The sequence below is a fragment of the Nannobrachium achirus genome (assembly GCF_963921795.1).
Source record: "Nannobrachium achirus genome assembly, chromosome: 23".
In the NCBI taxonomy this organism is placed as follows: domain Eukaryota; kingdom Metazoa; phylum Chordata; class Actinopteri; order Myctophiformes; family Myctophidae; genus Nannobrachium; species Nannobrachium achirus.
In genome coordinates this window covers 16462320-16490121 of record NC_137830.1, presented here as the reverse complement: position 1 = coordinate 16490121, position 27802 = coordinate 16462320, and the positions used below count along the sequence as shown (strand labels likewise).

The window sequence follows — 27802 nt, the reverse complement described above, 5'->3', positions numbered from 1 at the left end:
ACAAGCACAACAGGACTGCGAGGCGTTGTGTGCTTGTGTGCTTGTAGATCGGCTGTTTTCACTGGGTTAAATCATTTTTAAAATGATAAATACAAAACAAACGGTTTTGGAGATACAAGATTTCCACCCAACGACGACGAAATATAACTCATGTAATTGGCCCACTAGCTTGTCACTTGTCATGATGGCACATCTTTGAGTAGCAGCAGCGCTATAGAGAGAGATCTCTCTCTATTTTCCCGGGCTGAATCAGGGGCCCAGCATGTCCCTGGAAGTATAAATCACAAAAATCAGGCATTGCTTTGTTGTTAGGAAGGGTATGCTGTGTGCTTGCCTGGGTGTGAGTGGAAGTGTCCCGTAAGACTGGGTAATATATCGAAAATATATCGATATCGAGGTATCAACATGCAAGGTAGCCTATACATATCGTCGGAGATGGCTTGAAATGAGGTATTGGTGTAATATGTGTCCAATTCATTAACAGACACACTATGCATGCACGTAGCACATGCAAAAAAGCCGTCCATCTGTAACCAGGTGTGGTTATTTCAATAAAACCTACCTAACCCTTCTATGTGTACTGTGCAGTGTGCATGCATGGATATGCTATTCATTATCTGGGTTAGGCAGGCAGTAAAACATTAAAAACTATATAATACAATTGTTTTTGCTAATATTGTGAGTGATATCGTTATCGAGGTATTCAACAACGTTATGGAATGCCAAAGTGCATTAAAGGACAACTTTAGTTTTTTACAACAAGGGTTCATATTTTAGATTGTAATTAAAGAATATAAAAGATGAGTGTTAAAATTATTTCATTTACTTCTTTATATTGTTTTAGAGATTCTTATTTCAGTGGTTGGGGGCATGCATACAATTGGCTAAATATGTCATTTTACACAGAATAAGTCCATTCCCAAGACACAACGCAACTGTTCATGATTGGATGACACTTATGGGGGCTAGAAGTGTTACTGTAAATAGCAATAAAGAAACTGCTGGCTTATTGTGTCTAAAAGACATATTTAGCCACTTTGTACGCATGCCCCAACGCGTACGCATGCCCCACATTTTAGCACGGTAAACGCGATAAAACAATAGAACGAAGCAAATGAAAACATTTTAACACTCACTTTTTATTTTCTCTAATTACAATCTAAAATATGAACGCTTGTTGTAAAAAAACAAAGTTGTCCTTTAAATGAGGTGTGTCCTCATGTGTCTGACCAGGAGAGGACCCCGAGACCAGACGGATGCGGACGGTGAAAAACATTGCAGACCTGCGGCAGAACCTGGAGGAGACCATGTCCAGCCTGCGAGGAACACAGATCACTCACAGGTAGGCTCACTGCCGGGCAGTGTTGATTTCGTCGACTAAAACTATGACGAAAAATGTTTGTCGACTGCGTTTTTTTTCACTCACAAAAACAAAATAAAAACAAAATAAAAACTAAGCTTTGATGACTAAAACTAAGACTAAATATATTGACAATTTCGTCAACAAAATAAAAACTAGACTAAAACGTTAGGGAGGGACTAGTGGAGGGAGGGACTAGTTTATATTTGGCTCAGGTGTTGCGTGCTGAAAATAGCAGATCTACAAGCTCACAACGTGTCGCATCGCGACGCGTTGTGTAAAATCAGTCATTACGATGCCGTCAAGGCCTGCCAAAATACATTTTAGTTGACTATATCAACTGTAGATTTAGTCAACTAAAATCTCATGATATTTAGTCGACTAAAATTAGACTATAACTAAAACTTTTCAGGAGACTAAATTATGACTAAAACTAAATCAAAATTTGCTGTCAAAAACAACACTGCTGCCGGGACAGTCCAATTCTTTTGAGCGGTGGTCACACCGTCTCCATAGCGTGGCCGTGTGTGTATCCGTCTATGTATGTGGGTGGGTGGGTCCGTATGTAGCCTAAGTACCCCTGGTGACCAGAGAGGTGCTGTTGAGTCTAGTCTGCCCTGAGCATCAACTGCAATACCAGTGGTGGCCTGAGTGACATGGATGGATGGATGGCTCTCTCTCTCACACGCAAGCAAGCACCCCCCCCCCCCCCCCCCCATATATATATTTTTTTTTATTATTATTAGCCTCCACGACCACCGCTCAGTTCACACAGGTGTGATTTTTTTATATATACTGTAGTAAAGTGGTTCTCAAGTAATCAGTATTGAACATACAGAAACGACATACTGTAAATAGAGGACAACATGATAGACATTGCCATCGCTCTCTAGTTTAAGATCAGTGGACTAGACAAAGAATTCCAGATTTTTTAACTGAAGAGACAGACTGACCAAATGAGGTCCAGTACATTGGAACAAGACACTGTCCTGTACTTTTACTTTTACTCCACCACATCTCAGAGGCAAATATTGTACTTTTACGCCACTACAATTATTTGAAAACGTTATTTACTAGTTACTTTGTAGATTCACTTTCATATGACTTCGCATTCAACACCACAGAAGTCTTCACGTTACTCCCTAAAGGCCCATTCCCACTGGGCCAGATAACAGATATCTGGAGATATTTCTCCAGATATTTTTCCATGCAAAGTGGATGGTAGATACAGATAAAAAAAAGTCTACCACAGATATTTGCCACAGATACTTTTATCTGTGGCAAATATTTTTTTTATCTGTATCTACCATCCACTTTGCATGGAAAAATATCTGGAGAAATATCTCCAGATATCTGTTATCTGGCCCAGTGGGAATGGGCCTTTAGTCTGAGTGACTGTGACGTTGCCATGTAATGTGGTGACGCATCCAATCGCCATGGGCGGAGCATAACATGGCAGAAATTCAGAGCTAAGGGCAAGCCCTTCACAGACCATTAAAAGTCCGTTTCTGCTTAATCTGTTTTAAGATAAACTAAGATAAACTATCTAAAAGCATTTTCATAAATATACTAGCTATATTGTACTATATTATCGCTCAGTTTGTTAAATCCAAACAGGAAGGCAGGTCTCTGTTTAATAATGTTCCTTCATTTCCATATAATATGCCATTTTATGTTCTGTATTTGCAGTAGTTAATCATCTGCTGCTATAGCTCTACCAGCTGGCATGAACAGGGGCGTCACAAGGGGGGACAAGTGGGACTGAGTAGGGCCCAAGGTGGAGGGGCCTTAATTATTTTATACATTAGCTATTGAAAAATAGCAGATATACAAGCTCACAGCGCGGCACCGAGTGCCGCGCTGCGAGCTTGTAGATCTGCTATTTTAGAAAAGTTGTGAAAAATGTGTGCAAATATTTGAATATAAATTTTTTAAGTGAACATTTGTAACTCAAAATTTGCTTCTGTGGGGTCCCTGGAAGTAAATATTTTGAGATGGGGGTCTGTGGTCAAATACATATAATTTTGGGGGTCCTTCACATGAAAAGTTTTTTTCAAAAAGCTATAATGATAAAAATAAAAAAAAATACAATAGCAGATCTACAAGCTTTCAGCGCTGTGTATTTGCAGTATTTAACCATCTGCTGCTCTACCAGCTGGCATACGTGTGATGGTATTCAGGAGGATTGCAGACATCCTGCAACACTGTCTTATAACTGTGAGCCATTGCTAACATTAGTGGCTGTGGCTTGGGCTGAAGTTAGAATGATAACCATCGGTCTGTGTCAAAGCTCTGGGCAATGTTTCTCAGCTCTTCTTCCATTTCAACCCTCAGTCTATTATTTTGCGTGTTTTGCCCCATTTACAAGGGTGGTTGGTGGCTGGGCTGTTGACAGCCATGACAGATGGTGGCCTCTATGCAGGGGCGTCGCACCACATTCTGGGCCCTGGGTACAAGGATTCACTGTGGGCCCCCCACGAATGTTAACTATTGAAAAATAGCAGATATACAAGCTCACAGCGCGGCACCGCAAGCTTGTAGATCTGCTATTTTTGGAAAAATTGTGAAAATGTGTGCAAGCTAACCCATGTTTCCATGTCAATGATGCTCAAACTTTTTCATGTGAAGGACCACCAAAATGATATGAAATTGGCCACGGACCCCCATCTCAAAATATTTAGTTCCAGGTACCCCCCCCCCGGAAGCAAAATTTGAGTTACAAATGTTCGCTTAAAAAATACATATTCAAAGATTTGCACACATTTTCACGACTTTTCAAAAATAGCAGATCTACAAGCTCACAGCGCGGCACTCGGTGCCGCGCTGTGAGCTTGTAGATCTGCTATTTTTCAATAGCTAAAGTTACTATAGGGCCCCTCCACCTTGGGCCCTGGTAACTCAGTCCAACTTTCCTACCCCTTGTGACACCCCTGCCTCTGTGTGTGTGCTTGCGTGCGTGCGTGCGTGCGTGTGTGTGTGCGTGCGTGCGTGCGTGTATTCTTTCCCCTGGAATCTCACCCCAGCGCAATCAATAAAATGCCATTGTCTTTCCACCGCACTGAATCCAATGGGACCCACAGGGGTTAGTCTATGAACACCAGACCCATTCACATACATTAGAGCAGTTAGTCGTCAAACATTTTTCATGTCAAGGACCCCCAAATTGATATATATTCGGCCACGGACCCCTATTTGAAATGATGTAGTGTCAGGGACCATCGTAAGAGAAGATTTGTGTTATTAAAAAATGTTGAAACATTTTCATTTTCATTTCACGTACAGCATGCAGACACACATGATGTGAGCTCATGACCGTGCACACTTTATATTCTGCGAGTCTGTGTAAGTGTAGCCTTGTATTGAGTAATGCATACCAATTCCACCCATAACAAAAGCAGAGCCAAGCCATCCGAATCCCTTTCATGGATAAGAAATTGCCATAATGCCGGTGAAGGTTCCTCCACCTTGGTTGTAATTAATCACTTTTCACCGGGAATGCATTATTATTTTAACCATTATTTTATGCTTATAGCAGATATACAAGCTCACAGCCACTGCGAGCTTGTAGATCTGCAATTTTGGAAAAAATCACAAAAATGTGTGCAAATCTTTGAATATTTTAGACCGCATTCTATAAATGTCTTCTAAATCCTTCTAAGGTTTTGTAAAAATGCATGTTTCTATGTCAGTGGAATGATGGATCAGGGACCCCCCCACAGGCAAATATTTGAGTTGCAAATGTTCGCTTAAAAATATATATATTCAAAGATTTGCACACATTTTCATGATTTTTCAAAAATAGCAGATCTACAAGCTCACAGTGCGGCACTCGGTGCCGCGCTGCGAGCTTGTAGATCTGCTATTTTTGAAAATAGTTTTCAATAGTTAAAGTGGTTAAAATCTAGCGTGACACGGATGCAGGTCTAAATGCGTTAATCACTTTTACGCCTGGGCAGACATGATTGTCATACAGATCACTGCAGTCTGCTTCAGACTTGGTTTTTACATGGTGTCTCGCGCCGGAAATAGCCAATCTACAAGCTCAGAATGTGTGACAGAGCAACGTGTTGTGAGCTTGTAGATCGTCTCATTTTTGGTTCACACTCTCTGTCCAAACCCATCGACCATTCTCTCAGGGATTATACTGTAAAATCCGTAGGCAACTCACACCGTAAAAAAGGAACTAAATGGAACCAAATGGTTACATATTGTGTACACTCTCTGAATTACAAATTGTAAAGGGTCCATTAAAGCAGTGGTTCTCAACCTGTGGGTCCGGGACCCCAGATTATTTTGGGGGGTCCCCAGATGATTAACTTAATGTGCAACATTGTTTTCTCACTCAACAGTAAACAAACCAACATAGAGTTTACGTGTATAGAGGCTATCTGCACATTTCTAAAGTGATAATTTAATTACTTTTTAATACCTCTAAAAGGACAAATTAAACATTGGTCAAATTGTCAAATATTAGAGGCAGAAATTGTGAAAATAGCAGATCTACTTGCTCACAATGCCTCGAGTTGCGATGCATTATGAGCATGTAGATCTGCTATTTTCACAATATATAGAACCATGTTATACAAAATGTAATGCCTCAACTCTTAGTGCTCGTCAGGGTGGGTGGGGGGGGGGGGGGGTCCCCAGTTAAAATATGATTATTTCGGTGGTCGCGGCCGCATTAATGGTTAATTAATGATTAACCCATTTAGTTGTTACAATCTACTGTAACAGCTAAATAAACACTGAAGATTTGACTGTGTGCCTGCTGTATCTATATCTGCTATATCTATATCTGCTATATCTATCCACCTGTTTCCATGAGAATTTACTGTAGCATTATCTGTGGGACACTTCCGGTTAACAGCAGACATACAAGCTCACGTCGCGTCGCAGATGCAACCGTTGTGAGCTTGTAGATCACACTCGGCTGCGGCGCCGGAAGCTGCCTGCACATTCTGCGCAATGCATGATGGGACGTTGGAAAGTTGTGGATATCTGCTATATCTAAGTCATGGTGTCAGTCGCGTGTCTGTAGGGATGGGAATACTCGACGAAGCCTGCTTAATTCCTTGATTATTCTCGAAAATGTAATTTGGAAAAACACACATCTCCTCAGAGACATTTTGTCTGCGAGCGAGCGAAAGAGAATCATTTCATCTAAAATCTCTTTGAGCTGTGGAGGAAACCGCACGTGCACTCGCACGCACGCACGCACACACACGCACACACACACACACACACACACACACACTCGCGCGTGCGCGCGCAAGATCAGATAGGTATCAAAACGCCACAGCAGCCGAACGTTTGTTATTGCGGCGACTTCGATAGTGAGTCAGATGTCCATCTTGGCCGCTCGTCTCTCACACATCCAGACTGATCATCCGTATTGATCGAAGACCACGTTTGATTTCCGCCTGTCGCTTTTTCTTTTCCCCTCAGACCGCGACAAATAATATTGATTGACATTTCAAGGGATGAAGGAACTCTCCGGAAGAAATAACGTTATGCCTCAAGGGCAAGACCCAGGCGTACTGGCAAATAAAGATGGAAAAGTCCTTCCACTCTCTTCACCAATTCCTCTTAGTCTCTGCCTCCTTGATTTATACTTCGTTGTGTGCCATTGTCGTGTGCTGAAATGAGCAGATCTACAAGCTCACCACGCGCTGCGTCGTGATGTAGTTTACATTAAGCATACATTAGTACATCCCAGGGGTTTCCAGATGTATGGTTTCTTCACACTTCTTGTCATTGTTTCTCTTAGTGCAGCACGAAAGTAGGCCAGAGGGGGCAGCAGAGTTCTCCGTCTTTGTCTTACTATACAGTCTATGGGCATCTCTCTCACACACGCACGCACGCACACGCGCACGCACGCACGCCCGCACGCACGCACGCACGCACGCACGCACGCACGCACGCACACACGCACGCACGCACACACACACACACGCTTAGTTTTCATAGGTTGTGGGGACATTACATAGACTTCCATTCATTTCCTGCGGCCTTACCCTAACCTCTATCCCTAAACCTAACCCCTAAACCTAACCCTAACCCTAAACCTAACCTAACCCTAACCGTTGTGGGGACCTACTATTTGGTCCCCACAATGTCTATTTCTCCAATTCTACTATACTTGTGGGGACATTTGGTCCTCACAAAGTAATATAAACCTGTCCCCACACACACACACACACACACACACACACACACACACACACACACACACACACACACACACACACACACACACACACACACACACACACACACTTGCGGGTTGAATATCTAACAGTATGACTGATGTAATACAAAAGGAACATACAAAAAGGGAATGAACGAGAAAAAGATTATGTTCCAATAACAGACCGTAGAGATAAACACTGTACATGTCTCTTCTGTCTGTAGGGTGTTATGGTTCTCTGAAGTACTTCTGTTAAATGACTGATCTGACAGCAGCAGTAAAGTAACTATTATTAGTGCTGCTTACAGACTTCATATGTTTTGCGTGGTGTTTGTTGCTGGTTATTCAATAAGCAGTTCCCCGGTGTCAACACAGTCGGACGTGGCAGCCGCCCGCACACCCAGCCTCCCTATCTCTTTTTCCCCCAAGGATTATAGTTTTTAACCCATTTAGGCCAGAATTAAATAAATATCCGTTTGGGGGTCCTTCACATGAAAAGGTTTGAGAACCACTGACATAGTAGTCCCTCAAGAACAGAATAACTGAGCTAAGTGAAAAGGACCTTTTCTTTGACGATGGCTGGCCAGATTGCTGACATAGAAACATAGGTTTGAAAAAAAAACCTTAGAAGGATTCAAAAGACACTTATAGAATCGGGTAAAAATTCAAATTTTCACCATTTTTCAAAAATAGCAGATCTACAAGCTCGCAGCGCGGCACTCGGTGCCGCGCTGTGAGCTTGTATATCTGCTATTTTTCAATAGTTAAAGCATAAAATAATGATACACAATCATGTGTACCCGTTCTAAATGGGTTCATGCAGTTCTGCTTTATAGCGTGGCAGTTTACAGTTTAAGCATTTAGCAGACGCTTTTAATCCAAAGCGACTTACAATAAGCAGATACAACATCGCAATAATAAACAAGATAATAGGTCAGTACATTAACAGCAATATAACAATGTAAATGGATATCTATCTAGAGAAAAACACAATATAATCAAGTTCTAAAGAAACCTAACAAACAAATGTTAACTAGCTTCATGTATGGTCATTGATTTTACTGTAGTGCTAAGGGTTTAGGTGGAGTCTGAAAAGGTGAGTTTTCAGTCCACGGCGAAAGGTAGCGAGTGAGTCCGTTGTTCTAAGTGCGACAGGGAGTTTATTCCACAACTTGGGAGCCAAGAGGGCAAACTGTCTCGGACGAGTGGATTTTTGCCCTGGAGTTTTTAGCGAGGGTTCGGTCAGCATCCCTGTGTTGGCTGATCTAAGTGAACGAGTGGGGGTGTAGGGGTTGATCAGCTTTTGGAGGTATGGAGGAGCCATACCTTTGGCTGCTTTGAAGGTCAGCATCAGTGTTTTGTATTCCATGCGGGCCGCAACCGGGAGCCAGTGGAGGCTGCGGAGAAGGGGAGAGACATGTGAGAACTTAGGCTGGTTGAAGACCAGTCGTGCCGCGGCATTTTGGATCAGTTGGAGAGGTTTAAGTGCACATGCCGGGAGACCAGTGAGGAGAGAGTTACAATAGTCGAGTTTTGATATGACAGATGTCTGAATGAGGAGCTGCGCTGCCTCCTGGGTGAGGAACGGTCTGATTTTACGGATGTTATAGAGTGTGAACCTACAGGACCGGGTGACTGATGCAATATGTGCCTTAAATGATAGCTGGGTGTCCAGGACCACACCAAGGTTTCTAGCAGTCGGAACTGAATGCATTATCTATGGAAATAGTGAGATCTTGCATGGGGCAAGACTTAGCTGGGAAGAAGAGTAGCTCCGTCTTGTCCGGGTTCAGCTTGAGGTGGTGGGCTGACATCCACTGTGAGATGTCGGCCAGACATGCAGCAATGCGCTCTTCCACCTGGGTGGCAGAAGGGGGGAAGGACAAAAACAGTTGAGTGTCATCAACGTAGCAGTGATATGATAGATTGTGAGCAGAGATTACAGCACCAAGGGATTTGGTGTACACAGAGTGCCTGTGGTGGCACACAGAGACAGCATCGCCATAGAGCATCGCAGTGAGGTGTCGGAAGCAAACTCGCCATTCATTTTGACCATAGGGTTTTTCATTATCAGCCACAAAGTCGTAGCAATTCAATGTACACTTACCACTCGGCTGGTGGTTGTAAAATGGTTCTATATGCTCCTGTAGAGTAGAACCCCCGAGTATGTATGCAATCACTCTAGTTTTAGTAAAAACACGTTTTAATCAAGATCGCACGGAGAAGAACTGCATTTCCCATACTGCTAAACATGGACATGCCGTGAAATCTACGTCTGTGATTGGTCTAGCTTCTTCTTCTTTCACATATCTTGCGGTTACCGCGGAAGTAGCTACTGCCCCCTGTCTGCCCGGCAGATTATTGCACTTCAGCAGAACTCTGTGAGCGATCGTCTTTCTTTTACAAATATGATGCACTATGTTAAGGATGACGATAAGAGCGTCCACAGAGATGACAATCACTACATTTCAGGCCATATGCTGGCCTGGATAACTAAACTGAGCGTGATTTAAGGGCTGAAACAAGTGTCATTCGCAATGCATTCTGGGAGTGTAGTTTCCGCAATTTTAAAAATAATGATGTACACAGTCTTGTACCCTGCCCTTTTTTTCAGCTTTCTAATTAATCTTTGCATTCAAAAAAATGTGAATATTGTCATGATTCCTCTCCAGCCGAGGTGGCTTTGTCCAAGGCTTAAAAACGTTTAAATAAATACTTTATGAAATGTCTATGGAAGATATGAATGGGGAAAACGCTTCCGACACCAGAGTGAGGACGGGGTGGGGCTTCAACTGCGATGCTCTATAGGAGTGGAAAGCAAGGTTGACAACCTCGACAATGACCATGTCTGGGATTTCAATAAGTAGCGTTATTTCATTTTGGCTTGTTGACATTCTAACAAATAGCAGACATTAGAGGTGGATTAGCATTAGCGTGTGCCCAAAAGGGATGTTTGGGTTCCTCGTCTTCAGAGGGGTGTGGATGGCATCACTGCACCCCTCTCTCTGGGTTCAACTCTTAAGTGTGTGCAAATGGAACCAAAAAGGACCCTCGCGGTTCCATTTGTACTGTACATTCTCAGAGTTACGAATGGATAAATTAACAGTGAGGATCTTAATATAGCTGTAACAGCCTATTTCTTATATATATTTTTGGGTCTATACCAGAGGTCTTCAACAGGGGGTCCATGACCCCTAGGCTAGGGGATTCCCAGATTTACTACAAGGGGGCCTCCAAATCTTTGTGTGATAGAAACTTTTTTTATATTAACCACTTGAACCCTAGTGTCCATATTCTAAGAACTTTAGCCAAAAATAGCTGATCTACAGCGCGAGGCATTGTGAGCTTGTAGATCTGCTATTTTCGTCAAAGAGGTTTGGTGTAGAGTGAAAAAAAGTACAGAGTGAAAGGTCAAGTTTATTAAGGATTGACGGTTCAAGTGGTTAAATATCTGAAAACACAAAATGTATATGAATCCAAAATACACTGATGATTGTGCTGTCAAACGATTAAACTACTGTATATGGAATCTATGAAAAGGTAGCTGCTTCAACTCTCTCTCAACTAAGGGGTCCTTGGCCTGAAAACGTTGAAGACCCCTGGTCTATACTGTAATCCAATTCCTGCTGACATTATCTATAATATTGTGTTACTGTACTTCTATCTAGTGAACAGGGGTATTCTGTGATCAGATGCTGAATTAAACATTCGGAAACAATATTTCTGATCAAAACTCTGACAACAATTTCATACCGTATTCATTTTCAATGCTTTAAATCAGGGGTCTTCAACGTTTTAATGCCAAGGAGCCCTTAGTTGAGAGAGAGATGGAGCAGGGGACACCCACAACCTTTTCATAGATTCCATATAGTTTCATCGTTTGACAGCACAATCATCAGTGTATTTTGGATTCATGTCAATTTGTGTTTTCATATATTTAACCACTTGAACCGTCAATACTTAATAGACTTGACCTTTCACTCTGTACTTAGTCTGCTCTTTTCCCCCTCCACACCAAACCTCTTTGCCGAAAATAGCCGATCTACAAGCTCACAACGCATCGCAGCGCGAGGCGTTGTGAGTCTATTTTGTTGTGAGTCTATTTTTGGCTACAGTTCTCAGAATATGGACACTAGGGCAGCCGCGTAGATCCACGAAATGCATAGGGGGGGTCCTGCGCGCGCGAAGCGCGCGCCGCCGGGCGCGCGTGCGCGATGTGCGCGCGCGCAATTTCGTTTTTTTGGCGTGCAGAGATCGGTTTTCGGCCAGTTTTACCCCCTCATTTTCCTTCAGATACGGGCCTTAACGGTTTTATGATGTATTATTTATTTACTTTTCAAGTTATCACTACTGCAATAACCAACACAACCAAAGCTTACATGAAAAAGTAAATAGTTACCATTGTTGCTTGTTGGTCAACTTGGTCCTCCCGAAATGTACAGTTCTAGTTCTGTAGCAACTTGGGACAGGTTGTGAGGTCGGTATCCATTTAATTCCAATAAATGTAGTCCAATGAAAACATAGTCCAATGAAAAAATCATGCTGTCCTTCTGGCTTCTTCCACACCACAGCAAGAGAGTGTATCCACCACAGCCAAAACAAAGTCGCCACATTATGATGTCATCACTCACTCTGAGACTCTCAGACTGAGAGTCAACTGTTATTACTACTATTATAAAACGATTTGTACATGATTTGACCAGTGGCCACCTCATACAGAGCTTAGCTTCCCTCCTGCTGTTGTTGCTGGATGGTCCGGTCCCACAATCGTTCCTGACAGAAACTGTGTCCTGAACTATAGTTCCTCTCTATGGTCCTGCTAATGCAGAAGAGAATAAATAAATATTACACCTATTCTAGGTAGTAGGTAGGATATCCTCTAAAATGTGTTTACTATGGGCATGGTTTGGATGACAATATAGTCTTTGCAACAGAAAGTAATTATTAAAAACCATAGCAATTAAAAAATAATATATTTAATATTAGATTTTTATTCTCAAAAATGATTATTTGATTATTCTAACCACTAATTACAATTAATTGTAGCTATTTCATGAAGGGTTTTACTTGATTGTTAGAACTATATAATTTTTAGCTTGATAACTGGTCATTGCGACCGTAGGTCGCATTTACTATCAAAAGCTCCACGGGCTGTCTGTCAGTCAGTGAGTGAGTCACACTTTTGCCCTGCTCATATCTCCACAACCGTTGCCCCGATCCATGCCAAAATTTCCACACAAACTCCTTGCCTGCCAAACTACAACCTCCAAGGACCCCCGGAGTTCCAGGGACCCCCAGGTCCCTGGGGGACCCCCAGGTGTAAAAGAAATACCAAATGTGCAAAAATGACCAAATGACCACCCCCACAGGGCTGCTCACGGGGAATTCCCGGGGACCACCCACTCCTGGTGCTCCAGAACGGATGCAAAAGTGGTGGCGCCCCCAGTGGAGGACCCCCTCCACTGCAGCTCACATAAAATGCCCTAACTCGGCCTAGGAGCGTCCGGGAGAGCCTGGGCCGGTACCTATTCGTCCGCCAAGGCAACGCGGAGACCCCACCCCTCATTTCTCACATGGCCCTCTTCTAGCGAGACCTACGGTCGCTTATCTCCCGATTAGGGAGTCTTACTGGTTTTAGGTTGTTTTTTAATGTCCACGGAATCAAGAAATGTTCTCCGCAGAATTCCGCATTATCAGGATTGTTCTCCGCGGAATCAATACTTTTTCTCCGCGGATTCCTGGGGGGACTATCTATTGAGTTATTCCAGCAGCACTCTTAAATACTTTAAAATGTCATCAATAATTATTTTCTCAAAAAAAAGATTTTTTTTTTAGAAAAAAATTTTTTTTTTTTAGAGTGGTACCAATTGGACCTGGGGGGGGACACGTAACCCCTGTCCCCCCCGCGATTTGCGCCTATGCACTAGGGTTATAAAAGGGATTGGAAGATTTGGAGGACCCCCTGTGGTAACTCTGAGGACCCCCTTAGGGGTCCCGGACCCCCTGTTGAAGACCCCTGCTTTAAATGAACGCAATGCACTATTCCTTCCAGCAGAGAGAGCTCAAGTGAGGTGCCACTGCCGCTGTTGTTGTATGGCTACAGCATGTGATGGTGTGCATACTAGCTGGGCCTGTGTGTCTGCGTGTGTTCATCCGCTCTGACAAGCTTAGCCAATGAGGTCTCCGTCTGTCATATCTCCAGTGGTGTAAAGTAACTAAGTACATTTACTTAAGTACTGTACTTAAGTACAATTTTTTATGTATTTGTACTTTACTTGAGTATTTCCAATACTTTTACTTTTCCAATATTTTTTAACTCCACTACATCTCGGATCCAAATCTAGTACTTTTACTCCACTAAATGTATTTGAAAATATTAGTTACTATAGTTACTTTGCATATGGAAATTACAATATTATAAAACATGCCTAAACCACGTTAGCCCTATTTGAGACCTTGGCTATTTGAAAATAGCCGATCTACAAGCTCAGCTAGAGCTTGTAGATCTGCTATTTTCAAACATTTAGTACTTTTACTTCTGGTACTTTAAGAACATTTTGATGCCAACACTTTCATACTTTTACTCAAGTACATTTTGAATTCTGGACATTTACTTGTAACGGAATACATCTACTGTATCTACATTGCAGTATTGATGCTTTGACTTAAGTAAAATATGTGAGTACTTTTTCCACCACTGCATATCTCTCTCTCCCTCTCTCGCTCTCTCTATCACCTTATTTAACACCCCCGACCAGCAACACTTTAGGAAGGTCTCTCGCTCACGCAACGCGACGTGAGAGGCAGAGGCATTTGATTTGAAGGGAGTGGCATTATGTTGATGGAGACAGCAGTGTCGTGCAGACAGTGGTGCCACACCAAAACTCTGGGCCCTGGGTACAAGGATTCACTGCGGGCCCCCCATGAATGTTCTTCATAGGGGGAGGGGGGGTTTAACCCATTTAGACTGGGAACGCATTATTACGCATTTTTTTTGTGCTTTAACTATTGAAAAAAAATAGCAGATATACAAGCTCGCAGCTATTTTTGGAAAATCGTTAAAATGGGTGCAAGTCTTTGAATATTTCAAAGCCTTCTGAGGTTTTTTGAAAAACCGGTGTTTCTACGTCAGCTACGGCGCTCAAACCTTTTCATGTGAAGGACCCCCAAAATGATATGTATTTGGCCACGGACCCCCATCTCAAAATATTTAGTTCCAGGCCCACCCCCCAGAAGCTTAAAAATACATATATTCAAAGATTTGCACAAACTTTCACGACTTTTCATTAATAGCAGATCTACAAGCTCGCAGCGCAGCACTCGGTGCAGCGCTGTGAGCTTGTATATCTGCTATTTTATATAGTTAAAGCATAAAATAATTAAGCCCCCCCCCCACCTTGGGCCCTAGTAACTCAGTCCCACTCCCCCCCCCCCCCCCCCCCCCCCTTGTGACGCCCCTGGTGTTGTGTGTCAACACCATCAGTCCTCCAGCCTGGGCAACCTGCCCTTCGCACAGCAATAGACCATGATCACACTCTGTGGTTCCCCTGACACATCACTGTGACATCACAGTGATGTCAGATACTCAGAGCAGGCATCTCCATAAATGGGCCTAAAAGGGATTCTGTTAGGGATCTCCATATATGACTCATACCCTGGGGGCAAACCAGCCAACCTTTTTTTTGGAAACCTGCATTTGCCCCGACATAAAAGGTTGTCCACCAGAAATATTATCTATGACCCAGTAGGATCACAACCTATATGGACAACCCGGTCAATTTGTACGGCAAAGTTCCAATATGGCCGCCTCAATATTAGCCCCTATTAGTTTTAATGGGGTGTGAATAGGGAAAATTTTTAAACTGAGGGATATTTCCACGAAACTTCACAGGTTGATCAATGGTATACATATGAACATTTTTTGTATTTTGTATTTCCATGAAATCCAATATGGCCGCCACAATATGGCCGCCATAATGTAAGGACCCAGAAAATAGGTTTTGCCTCTAACTTCTGAACCAGATGAGCTAGAAACGCAAACTTGGTGTCTATTTCATGGTGTCTGACCATGGGAGACTCAATGGAATAGCTAATTGTATTATTGGGTGTGTCTGGACCTTTATTGTGCATATTTGCAAGATGGTGGATTCCCAAAATAGAGCTTTAACATAATTTCTACCATGATTGTTGACTGCTTTTGCAAATACAAGCAATATGAATCCATTTGCTAAGATTTATGGCACAGAAGGGACTTATACCTGTATTATTCTTGAGTTTGCATGTTGTCAAAATGGCTGTAAACGAGATATTATATTTCCTGTCCGATTCTACTGTATGTAGTTGTAGCAATGACTTCAGATAAAATCAGAGACCAAAACAATGTATCTTAGAAATTATTTTTTATTTAAAAAATTAATAAAAAAAGAGATAGATTATCTCAATGAAATGAATGCAACTGCCTTTTTGGGTCTTTCACACATAGACATGCACATGCTTTCCAACAACTTCAGCTTCAGGGAAATTATAATGAACACATGATTAAAACAGGCTGCATTATAATGCAAATCATTGCTAGTCACTATCACTGTCATGTGTACCTATCCTGCTGCATCTTGTCTCCAGTCCTTGGCAACGACACCCCAAGTAGCATGCAATTCCCTTCTTCGCACATGAAGTTCAATCACCCGAGAGAGACTTGGAGTAGAACCGCTGCTCCTTCACTTGGAAAGGAGTCAGCTTAGGTGGTTCGGGCATCTAGTACGGATGCCCCCCGAGCGCCTTCCTAGGAAGGTCCTCGATGCACGTCCCACTGGGAGGAGACCCCGTGGCAGACCTAAGACCAGATGGAAGGATTATATCTCCAGACTGGCCTGGGAACGCCTCGGTATACTCCCAGAGGGAGTGGAGGAAGTTACGCAGGATAAGGAAATCTGGAAGTCTCAGTTGGAACCGTTACCCCCGCGACCCGATTCCGGATAAGCGATTGAAGATGGATGGATGGATGGATGGCACATGAACAGTTTTTCTGGCAGCCTTTGATACAGCTACATGATATTGCCTTGTCCATTGATATAGGCCAGGCTGGCTCTGTAGATGGACAGGGGACTGCCTTCCCATCACTGAGAGACCATCCATATTCAGTGAAGCAAGGGATGTCTGGCTTCGCGATGTGTGCAGTTTTATCTATTATGGCTGCAAGAGCAGCTCTTTTCAGGTGCAGGCCAAAGGCATTTTCTGTAGGTGGCAGCAGCTTCAACAGGGTTGATCGGTTATTTAGGAACTTGTACACTCTCAGCTTTGCCAGGTCAAAGTCCTCCGAATGGTCAGCTTTTGATGCATATACAGCTATTGTGAGGTCTCTAGCCTGATTCTTGACATCCTCTGAGAGGGAATAAGAGGAATTTTCACCAAACTCCTGAAGTGCAGGGAGATCTAGACCCATGCTGGTCTTGAACCATGCCTTCTTTCCAGTGAAAAAGGGATAGCTGGTGGTATCTCTGCCACTCAGGCTGTGAATAAAGGGCAGGGCACGACACTGTGCGAGTCCAAGGGCTGAGACCATGTGATGGATAGGAAGATATGCATCCTGCTCTGTTCTCACCCACAGCTCTGGAAGGTCTAGGAGGTGGGTGGCAGCATGATATAGATGCCTATATCATGCTGCCGCCATGGGAAGGCAGTCCCCTGTCCATCTACAGAGCCAGCCTGGCCTATATCAATGGACAAGGCAATATCATGTAGCTGTATCAAAGGCTGCCAGAAAAACTGTTCATGTGCGAAGAAGGGAATTGCATGCCACTTGGGGTGTCATTGCCAAGGACTGGAGACAAGATGCAGCAGGATAGGTACACATGACAGTGATAGTGACTAGCAATTATTTGCATTATAATGCAGCCTGTTTTAATCATGTGATCATTATAATTTCCCTGAAGCTGAAGTTGTTGGAAAGCATGTGCATGTCTATGTGTGAAAGACCCAAAAAGGCAGTTGCATTCATTTCATTGAGATAATCTCTCTCTTTTTTATTAATTTTTTAAATAAAAAAATAATTTCTAAGATACATTGTTTTGGTCTCTGATTTTATCTGAAGTCATTGCTACAACTACATACAGTAGAATCGGACAGGAAATATAATATCTCGTTTACAGCCATTTTGACAACATGCAAACTCAAGAATAATACAGGTATAAGTCCCTTCTGTGCCATAAATCTTAGCAAATGGATTCATATTGCTTGTATTTGCAAAAGCAGTCAACAATCATGGTAGAAATTATGTTAAAGCTCTATTTTGGGAGTCCACCATCTTGCAAATATGCACAATAAAGGTCCAGACACACCCAATAATAAAATTAGCTATTCCATTGAGTCTCCCATGGTCAGACACCATGAAATAGACACCAAGTTTGCGTTTCTAGCTCATCTGGTTCAGAAGTTAGAGGCAAAACCTATTTTCTGGGTCCTTACATTATGGCGGCCATATTGTGGCGGCCATATTGGATTTCATGGAAACTTGCAATACAAAAAATGTTCATATGTATACCATTGATCAACCTGTGAAGTTTCATGGAAATATCCCTCAGTTTAAAAATTTTCCCTATTCACCCCCCATTAAAACTAATAGGGGCTAATATTGAGGCGGCCATATTGGAACTTTTCCGTACAAATTGACCGGGTTGTCCATATAGGTTGTGATCCTACTGGGTCATAGATAATATTTCTGGTGGACAACCTTTTATGTCGGGGCAAATGCAGCACACCTTCCTTTGCCCCCTGGGTATCAGCTTGACTGAGGGGCAGTCATTTCGGAAGGCAGGGTTTTTCACTACTGCTAATATGATGTTTTTTTTGTTTTTTTTTCTAAAATGAAAAAAGCCACAAATGCATCTCAAAATATCTAGGGTACATTTCACTTAAACGCCAGAGCTTAACTCTGCATGTAAATAAGACTTTTTTTAATTAATGTGAGAGATCTTCAGGTCATTTGCAGGTTAGACATTTATTTAGAACTTGAATATCTCAAAAGTAGTATTTCAGCATGGCATCATTCTATAAGCCATATCTTCAAAACTGTTGGGTCAATCTCCACAACCAATATATCATTTCGTAGCTATGATGCCCAGCTTTCAAATGAAATGAGAAAATGAAAATGAGAAAAAATGCAATGACTAGCCGTCAGCTGCGCTGGGACACATATGTGCATAAAAGGGATTGTATCCCAGATGATGCCCTGTTAGGAAAACCACACTAACAGAATCCATATATGGCCAAGACAGATGGCCAAGACAGATGGCCCCCTAAAAGGGCGAGGTTGCTTTTCGCCCTTAGGCGTCTTACTAGTATTGATTCCGAGCATCGAAATGAAAATTAGAAAATACGGTGAAGCTGCCTTTTGTTTCTATGGGCCGACAGCCTGGAACCGCCTCCCATTATATTTAAGACAGTCTACCTCAGTGGACAGCTTTAAGTCTCAACTTAAGACTCATCTCTTTTCTATTGCTTTTAGATGATCCTACCCTAGCCTAAATGTCTTTGCTTGTTGCAATTCTATTTTTATTGCTGTTATCTTCTGTGTTAACATTTTATTTACTTTTGTTTTGCTGTATTGTAATTATTGCTGTTTTGTTTTTTTATATTTTGTTGTGTGAAGCACTCTGGGCTGCATTTTTGTATGAAGGGTGCTATACAAATAAAGTTTCATTCATTCATTCATTCATGTTGTTGGTCAGCATTGTGTCAGCAGTGAATCCCTCTCATTCTCTACTCTCTCTCTCTCTCGTTCTCTCTCTCTCTAGCACGCTAGAAACCACCTTCGACACCACGGTCACCACGGAGGTCAACGGCCGTGGCATGCCGGCGTCCCTCGCCGCGCGCTCCTCCCCCATGGCCTCCTGGCGCCTGGGCCAAACCCCGCAAACCCCTCGTCTGCAGGCGGGCGACGCCCCCTCGATGCCCGGCGGCGGCTACACCGCCGCTGCACCCAGGGGGGCGGGCACGACTGGCACCGGCAGCGCCTCCTCCGCGGGGCGCTACGGCGGGCACTCGGACCCCTCCAGGTTTGTGTTCAGTGGCGCCCCCCTGAGGCGGGCGGGGGCGAGGGGGGCGGAGCAAGGAGGGGAGAAGGGGCCGGAAGGAGGGATGGAGATGGAGATGACGATGACGGGGTACATGAGTGACGGGGACGTCCTGGGCAAGAACGGACGGACCCATGAGATCACCAGCGGGTACGAGTAGCCAGCTTCACCCAGTTAACCCGTTTAGACCAGTGGTTCTCAACCTGTGGGTCGGGACCCACAGGGGGGGGTCTCCAAATTATTTTGGGGGGTCCCCAGATGACTAACTTAATGTTTTTCACTCAAAAGTAAACAGTAAGGGTAATAGTAAACCAACATAAAATGTAATTGTATAGAGGGTATATGCACATTTATATATAGTGACAATTTATGGACTTTTTACCTCTAAAATGACTTTTTTATTTCTTTATTAAACATAAGTGTCAAATATTAGGTACCACATCAATACAGCATGGAATATTATAATATTATATACAGAATAATATTATTATAGATATTACATCCTGCTATTTCTCCTATGGTACAACATCAATACAACATGGAATATTATAATATTATATACAGAATAATATTATTATAAATATTATATCCTGTTATTTCTCCTATGGTACAACATCAATACAACATGGAATATTATAATATTATATACAGAATAATATTATTATAAATATTATATTGTGTTATCTCTCCTATGGTACCAACATCAATACAACATGGAATATTATAATATTATATACAGAATAATATTATTATAAATATTATATTATGTTATTTCTACTATGGTACCAACATCAATACAAAATCATAAGCAACGACAACAAAATATTCTAAGTCTTGGGTCTGACTGCCTGCCAGGCCATGAGGGTCATTTTCAGCTTTTCTTTTGTTGGAGATTAGAATACAACCTTAACTTTTTAGCCGCCGTTGACAGTCCTCACCGTCATTGAAAGGGTTAATACCATGGCGCCGTTGACGGTGAGGACTGTGAATCTTACTGTATATACAGTAAAGATATGATTACTTACTGTACGTCGCTCCGGTCCCGCCCGCATCGGTAATGTCGGCGATTTGTTTACAACGCACGTTGGGCGTGCACGCGAAGTGAAGCTCCTCAATGTTAAGTCAATGGAGAGGCCCATAAAGAAACTTCATTTAAACAAAATAGCCATTTTGAGACATTTTGCAGCAGATCTAAATGTAAACAAGGCACAAGGCAGGGCGCAGCCATCTTTCCTCTTCTTGTCCCACACTGTCATGTGACTAGATGACGTAATCGTTGCCGTCAAGTGATAATCCAAAAAAACAAAAACAACCCCCTTCCAGCCCTTCAAAATAATAGCGGCGGCCTATGGAGGAAACTGCGTGGCGCCGAGGCACCAAGCAACCTTCAGATTAAGAGGCACTAGATGTGTTAAAGGAGTAGTTCACCCCCAAAATGACTTTTTTTTCTATTGATTACTCATGCCATGGAGAGTAGAGTTCAATAATATTTTTAGTTTTTTGTCACATTCCTAAGACATAAATGTGATAACAATAAATTTACCCCCATTCATTTCGGATGGTGACCCGTTTCGAAACGGGTCACCATCCGGAATCAATGGGGGTAAATTTACTCAAATCAAATTTTTGTCTTGTTGAATGTGACAAAAACCAAAAAATATTATTGAACTCTACTCTCCATGGCATGAGTAATCAATAGAAAAAAAGTCATTTTGGGGGTGAGCTACTCCTTTAAGACCCTTGATGCCTGTAGTTAGAGGTAGGGATGCATTGTTTTGTGTGAATAGTTGGAAGCTAGTGAGTCTTGAAATGTATGGAAGTATTGAGTTCTAAACAAAAGGACCATCTTTGGTAATTGGCTTAATATGAAACAAAGATTGTTCTTGGCACACATTTGCACTTGGGAAAGCCATCCCTAGACTAAACCTGGCTAAATCTCCTCAAACGGTGGTCCGTGGCTCAAATGCAGAACAAATAATGGACCTCGATATGAAAAGGGTTGAAAACCACTGCTTTAGCCACGTATCCATAGATACACACCAAGGTGATCTGAGCATTGTTTGTGAACAGCGAGCAAGACATCCACTCTCTGGCATCCATTCTATAGCTCTGTAATTGCATAGAGAGAAAGCGCCACAACACAGGCATCCATCCATCCATTCAGTATCTCCAACACAGTCAATCAATGGACACGTCCCTGAATGAGGAAAAAAAGAATAACCCGGAATCCATTATTATACTTCACATTTGTAAGGTCTTGACCTTCCTCTGTTCAGTAGTGATGAATGTTGGGCTGCCTACAGCCAAATGGGAGTGGTGCTGAGAATTTTAGGGATGGGACAATATGAACATTTCATATCACGATTATTGTGACCAAAGAAATTGCAAAATCCCCAACATCCATTATCCTGGGGCAGAACATTTGCCAAAAATAGCCGATCTACGAGCTCACAACGCGTTGCGACGCGTTGTGAGCTTTGGTACTAGAGAGTGAAAAAAAGATGTATAGTACGTATATTATAAGTACGTTTTACCAATAGAGGGTTTAAGTGGTACAGGATATGCAGCTCGGCAAATAAAAGGTGAATTGATCCCAGTGCATGACGGAGGACGATATCACCATGAATGAAGTCTCCACGATACGATTATCGTGATTGTTTTGTGCACGCTAAACGATAATATCGATTATCATCCCATCCCTAGAGAATGCACAAGTGCGCGCGCGCGCACACACACACACACACACACACACACACACACACACACACACACACACACACACACACACACACACACACACACACACACACACACACACACACACACACAATAGGACCCACACACAGACCCACGCACACGCATGCTCCCATACACACATATACGTTTTATGTTTTCCCCAGACCACTTCATATGAGCTGTGGCCTGTGGAGGCCTATAGGAGGCATTTAAAGTGTGTCTTTGATTAAGTGCGTGTTGGAGTCAAGTTCTGGCAGGTTGGGAGGGGGAAGGTGATTAAATGAATAACGAGACTAATTAGCTTAACACTAATGATCCTCATGTCCTGTCAGTCATATCTGATTGCAACCTGGAAACCACACGCACACACGCACATCATGCACATGCACAACACACACACACATGCACGCACGCACGCACGCACACACGCACGCACGCACGCACGCACGCACGCACGCACGCACGCATGCACGCACCATAGACTGTAAAAAAATATGGATGGTGGAAAGCCATTGGTTTCTATGCTGCGCAAATGAAGCTTTTTTGGCCGTTGTATGGGTGACGTCATTGTAGAAATCAATGTTCATTGGTAGAAATGGTACCATCTCGAATGCTATTTTGGCTGCCAACGGTCACGTGCAACCGCAGGGATACATGGGGAAATTGTCTTGAGCTTGCCGAAAATAAAGCACACGAAGAAGAATCATCACAAGCCTATGATCACAAGCCCCTCCTACAGCATACCCTGCTATAACACCAGTAAGACTCCCTAATCGGGAGATAAGCGACCGTTGGTCGCTTATCTCCACAAATATCACAACCTCCACCTCTCACGTCATACGGGTAGCCATAGTTACACCTGGAATGTTGAATCTCCATATATGGAGATAACCTACGCATCACACAAAGTCTGACCTCACCAGCCCATACTTGGGCATGGACGACTTATATCTCCATATACGGAGATGGCCATATATGGAGATACGATGACATCACAGAGTCCACAGCTGATGATGTGGCGTGATGTCATACAATACACAAACAAGCCCTATATAAAGGGGCAATTCTCACCAGGGAAGAGAGCATTGCCTGGAATGTTGAATCAATTATTGCGACCGTCAGGGAGCAGTTTACTATGAAAACCTCCACCGGCCGTCCGTCCGTCGGTCGGTCACACGTCACACCTTTGCCCTGCTCATATCTCCGCATCAGTATATAGGGCTTGTTTGTTTATTGTATGACATCACGCCACATCATCAGCTGTGGACTCTGTGATGTCATCGTATCGCATCAGTATATAGGGCTTGTTTGTTTATTGTATGACATCACGCCACATCATCAGCTGTGGACTCTGTGATGTCATCGTATCTCCATATATGGCCATCTCCGTATATGGAGATATAAGTCGTCCATGCCCAAGTATGGGCTGGTGAGGTCAGACTTTGTGTGATGCGTAGGTTATCTCCATATATGGAGATTCAACATTCCAGGCAATGCTCTCTTCCCTGGTGAGAATTGCCCCTTTATATAGGGCTTGTTTGTGTATTGTATGACATCACGCCACATCATCAGCTGTGGACTCTGTGATGTCATCGTATCTCCATATATGGCCATCTCCGTATATGGAGATATAAGTCGTCCATGCCCAAGTATGGGCTGGTGAGGTCAGACTTTGTGTGATGCGTAGGTTATCTCCATATATGGAGATTCAACATTCCAGGTGTAACTATGGCTACCCGTATGACGTGAGAGGTGGAGGTTGTGATATTTGTGGAGATAAGCGACCAACGGTCGCTTATCTCCCGATTAGGGAGTCTTACTGGTGTATTTACTCGTCTAGCTGTTGGTGGTATCACACAAAGTCTGACCTCACCAGCCCATACTTGGGCATGGACGACTTATATCTCCATATACGGAGATGGCCATATATGGAGATACGATGACATCACAGAGTCCACAGCTGATGATGTGGCGTGATGTCATACAATACACAAACAAGCCCTATATAAAGGGGCAATTCTCACCAGGGAAGAGAGCATTGCCTGGAATGTTGAATATCCATATATGGAGATAACCTACGCATCACACAAAGTCTGACCTCACCAGCCCATACTTGGGCATGGACGACTTATATCTCCATATACGGAGATGGCCATATATGGAGATACGATGACATCACAGAGTCCACAGCTGATGATGTGGCGTGATGTCATACAATAAACAAACAAGCCCTATATACTGATGCGATACGATGACATCACAGAGTCCACAGCTGATGATGTGGCGTGATGTCATAAAATAAACAAACAAGCCCTATATACTGATGCGGAGATATGAGCAGGGCAAAGGTGTGACGTGTGACGTGTGACCGACCGACGGACGGACGGCCGGTGGAGGTTTTCATAGTAAACTGCTCCCTGACGGTCGCAATCAAATATAACATAAATTGGACAATTTTTTCACAAAACGTCATGGTGATTGAAACAAGGCTTTAAAGTAGCGACAGGAACCATAAAGTATTTATGACAATGTTTATTAAGGTAAGAAAATCAAATGTAAAAGTTCGGGGGAAATGGATGGAATCCTATGGAGAACATGTTGCTTCTGGTGCCAGAACAGCGCAACTAGCGGCCAATCATAGGAACTTTTAGTTCCGTGTTGCTTCACGAATACACCCCTGGCACGCACCCCTGGCACGCACGCATGCACGCACTTACGCACGCACTTACGCACGCACGCACGCACACATATACACACATACACACACACACATAGTTGATCTACAATCTAAATTTTCTGCGAATCCCCTGAAAATCTACTGTCTTTCCAATGGAAGGACACGTGAAGTTTTGTTGTCTAAAATATGACAAAAAATGTTTGTCGACTACCTTATTTCACTGACGAAAAGTAATAATAATAAAAACGAAATAAAAACTAAGCTATGATGACTAAAACTAAGACTAAATATATTGACAATTTCATCAAACTAAAAACTAGACTAAAATGTTAGGGAGGGACTAGTGGAGAAGAGAACTAAACTGTCAGCTTGTAGATCGGCTTATTTTCAAATGGCCGAAGGGCTAAAGTGGTTACTGTATATTTTCTAATAATAATCAAAATCTACAAAGTAACTGGTAACAAAAAGTGTTCAAATAATTGTAGTGTAGTAAAAGTAAAAGTAAAATATTTGTCTCTGCCATGTAGTGGAGTAGAAGTAAAAGTATCGAAAACTGGAAATACTAATAATAAAACGGACTAAAACTAAATCGAAATTCGCTGTCAAAATCAACACTATTCCATGCCTAGAAGAAGAAGTAAAACATGTCCCCTCTAACGGGTTAAAAAACCTGCCCTCTGACAGGTACCTTACAGACGGCGGCCTTCATCTGTACGCGCGGAACGTGGGCCGAGCCGCCGACCTGCAGGGCCCTTCTCCAGAAGCGTCCCAGAGAGGAGGCAAAGACACGCAGGGCGACATCGACAGGTAAGGAAGGAACCTTTATATCAGGGGTCTTCAACTAGGGGGTCCTCAGAGTTACTAAAGGGGGTCCTCCAAATCTTTGAGTGATGGAAGGTTTTGTTCTCCTTTTTTTGTATTAACCACTTGAACCCTACTGTATAGCGTCCATTCGGATAACTTTAGCCAAAAATAGCAGATCTACAAGCTTGTAGATTGGCTGTTTTTGGCAAAGGGGTTTGGCGTAGAGGGGAAAAAGAGCGGACTAAGTACAGAGTAAAGGGTCAAGTTCATTAGGTAATGACAAGTGGTTAAATATTTGAAAACAAATTGACATGAATCCAAATTACACTGATGATTGTGCTGTCAAACGATGAAACTATATGGAATCTATGAACAGGTTGTGGGGGTCCCTGCTTCATCTCTCTCAACTAAGGGGTCCTTGGCCTGAAAACGTTGAAGACCCCTGCTTTACATGCTTGATGTAGCGCTGTTGTTTTGGAGTAAGACAAATGGAGCCATTGACAGAATTGTTGACAAACTTTGTCAAATTAAAATAATTTCAGCTGTGTTGTCACTTCAACACACTTTATTATTTGCAAGTTCTTTTTGTCAACATCGAGTGGTACTTTGTTGGCACAAAACTTTGACGCCGAAGCATAAATCGGGCTCAGCGCCCGCCGGAGAGATGTCACCGTTGGTAAACAAATCACAGTTTGCAACTAAAGTTACAGTCGAGACGGAAAATCTTCCCAATTACTTTCCTCGCCGGGGATGGGTGAGACGGATACACGAGAGCTCATCGCAACATGCACGACTCTTCCACAAATGTGTTGCTTGTCATCTGTGTCACAATTTTACAAGATGCGTCGTCGAGTCGTTTAGCGCGCGATGCTGCGGATCACAATTTTCAGCAAGCGAGAGCAAAACCTGTGATCTCTGAAATAATTGAAGAAGTTGGAAAGGGGAAGTACAATGAGAGTGTGAACGGAAAGACCCTTGAGCAGAGGCAGGGGTGTCGCACCAAAATTCTGGTCCCTGGGTGCTTTAACTATTGAAAAATAGCAGATATACAAGCTCACAGCGCGGCACCGAGTGCCGCGCTGCGAGCTTGTAGATCGGATATTTTTGAAAAATCTTGAAAATATATCTATATATATATCTTTGAATATGTCAAATCCTTCTAAGGTTTTTTGAAAAACCTATGTTTCTATGTCAGTGGTGCTCGACCTTTTTCATGTGAAGGACCCCCAAAACGATATGTATTTGGCCACGGACCCCCATCTCAAAATAATTAGTTCCATGGACCGCCAGAAGCAAAATTTGAGTTACAAATGTTTGCTTAAAAAAATACATATATTCAAGGATTTGTACACTTTTTCCACGACTTTTCAAAAATAGCAGATCTACGAGCTTGTATATCTGCTATTTTTCAATAGCTAAAGTATAAAATAATTATGGCCCCTCCACCTTGGGCCCTGGTAACTCAGTCCCACTCCCCCCCCCCCCCCCCCCCCCTTGTGACGCCCCTGAGCGGAGGTGAGACACGACGAGGCTCTCCTCCTCAGGCGGGAGACGACCAGGGCTAAATGTGGAACGAGCCACACTCTACTGATTTAAATGTGTCAAGCTGTGGTCGTGATGACAGGATGATCAGATAGTGGCTGGGAGAGCGGTTGACACGGCGAGATGTGTCAGCATGGTCGATGCTTAGTCTCTGAAGAGCTTTTAATGAGTGCTGAAACTTTTGTACAGTGGGATTCCTTGAGATGTGTCCAGATTTCCTATGTCACTCAACACGTGGCTTGTATAGGGTGTGCCAATATGTAGTTCCAGAGAGGCCATTTCTTGGGTCAACACTAGCTCTGGTCCATCGCTTTCACCTCCCGCATTGCTCCCGGTGAAGCTCTGACAGACCCGTCGGGAAACGCATGGACTCGAGATTGTCGGCCCCGCCGAGCGCTCAATACTAGTGAAAATAAACAAAACCG

The 27802-nt window shown here is 43.0% G+C and overlaps 1 protein-coding gene across 1 annotated transcript in view; it reads left to right on the top strand.

The window, feature by feature from the left end:
• Window positions 1-27802, top strand: part of nav3 (neuron navigator 3) — a gene marked incomplete at its 5' end in the record, with an annotated part of 322260 nt that overhangs the window by 202132 nt on the left and 92326 nt on the right. Inside the window, 3 exons of the mRNA XM_080754819.1 lie at window positions 1234-1342; window positions 19340-19768; window positions 25716-25838. Coding sequence (XP_080610945.1) covers window positions 1234-1342; window positions 19340-19768; window positions 25716-25838 — 661 coding nt within the window. The remainder of the gene's footprint in view (window positions 1-1233; window positions 1343-19339; window positions 19769-25715; window positions 25839-27802) is intronic.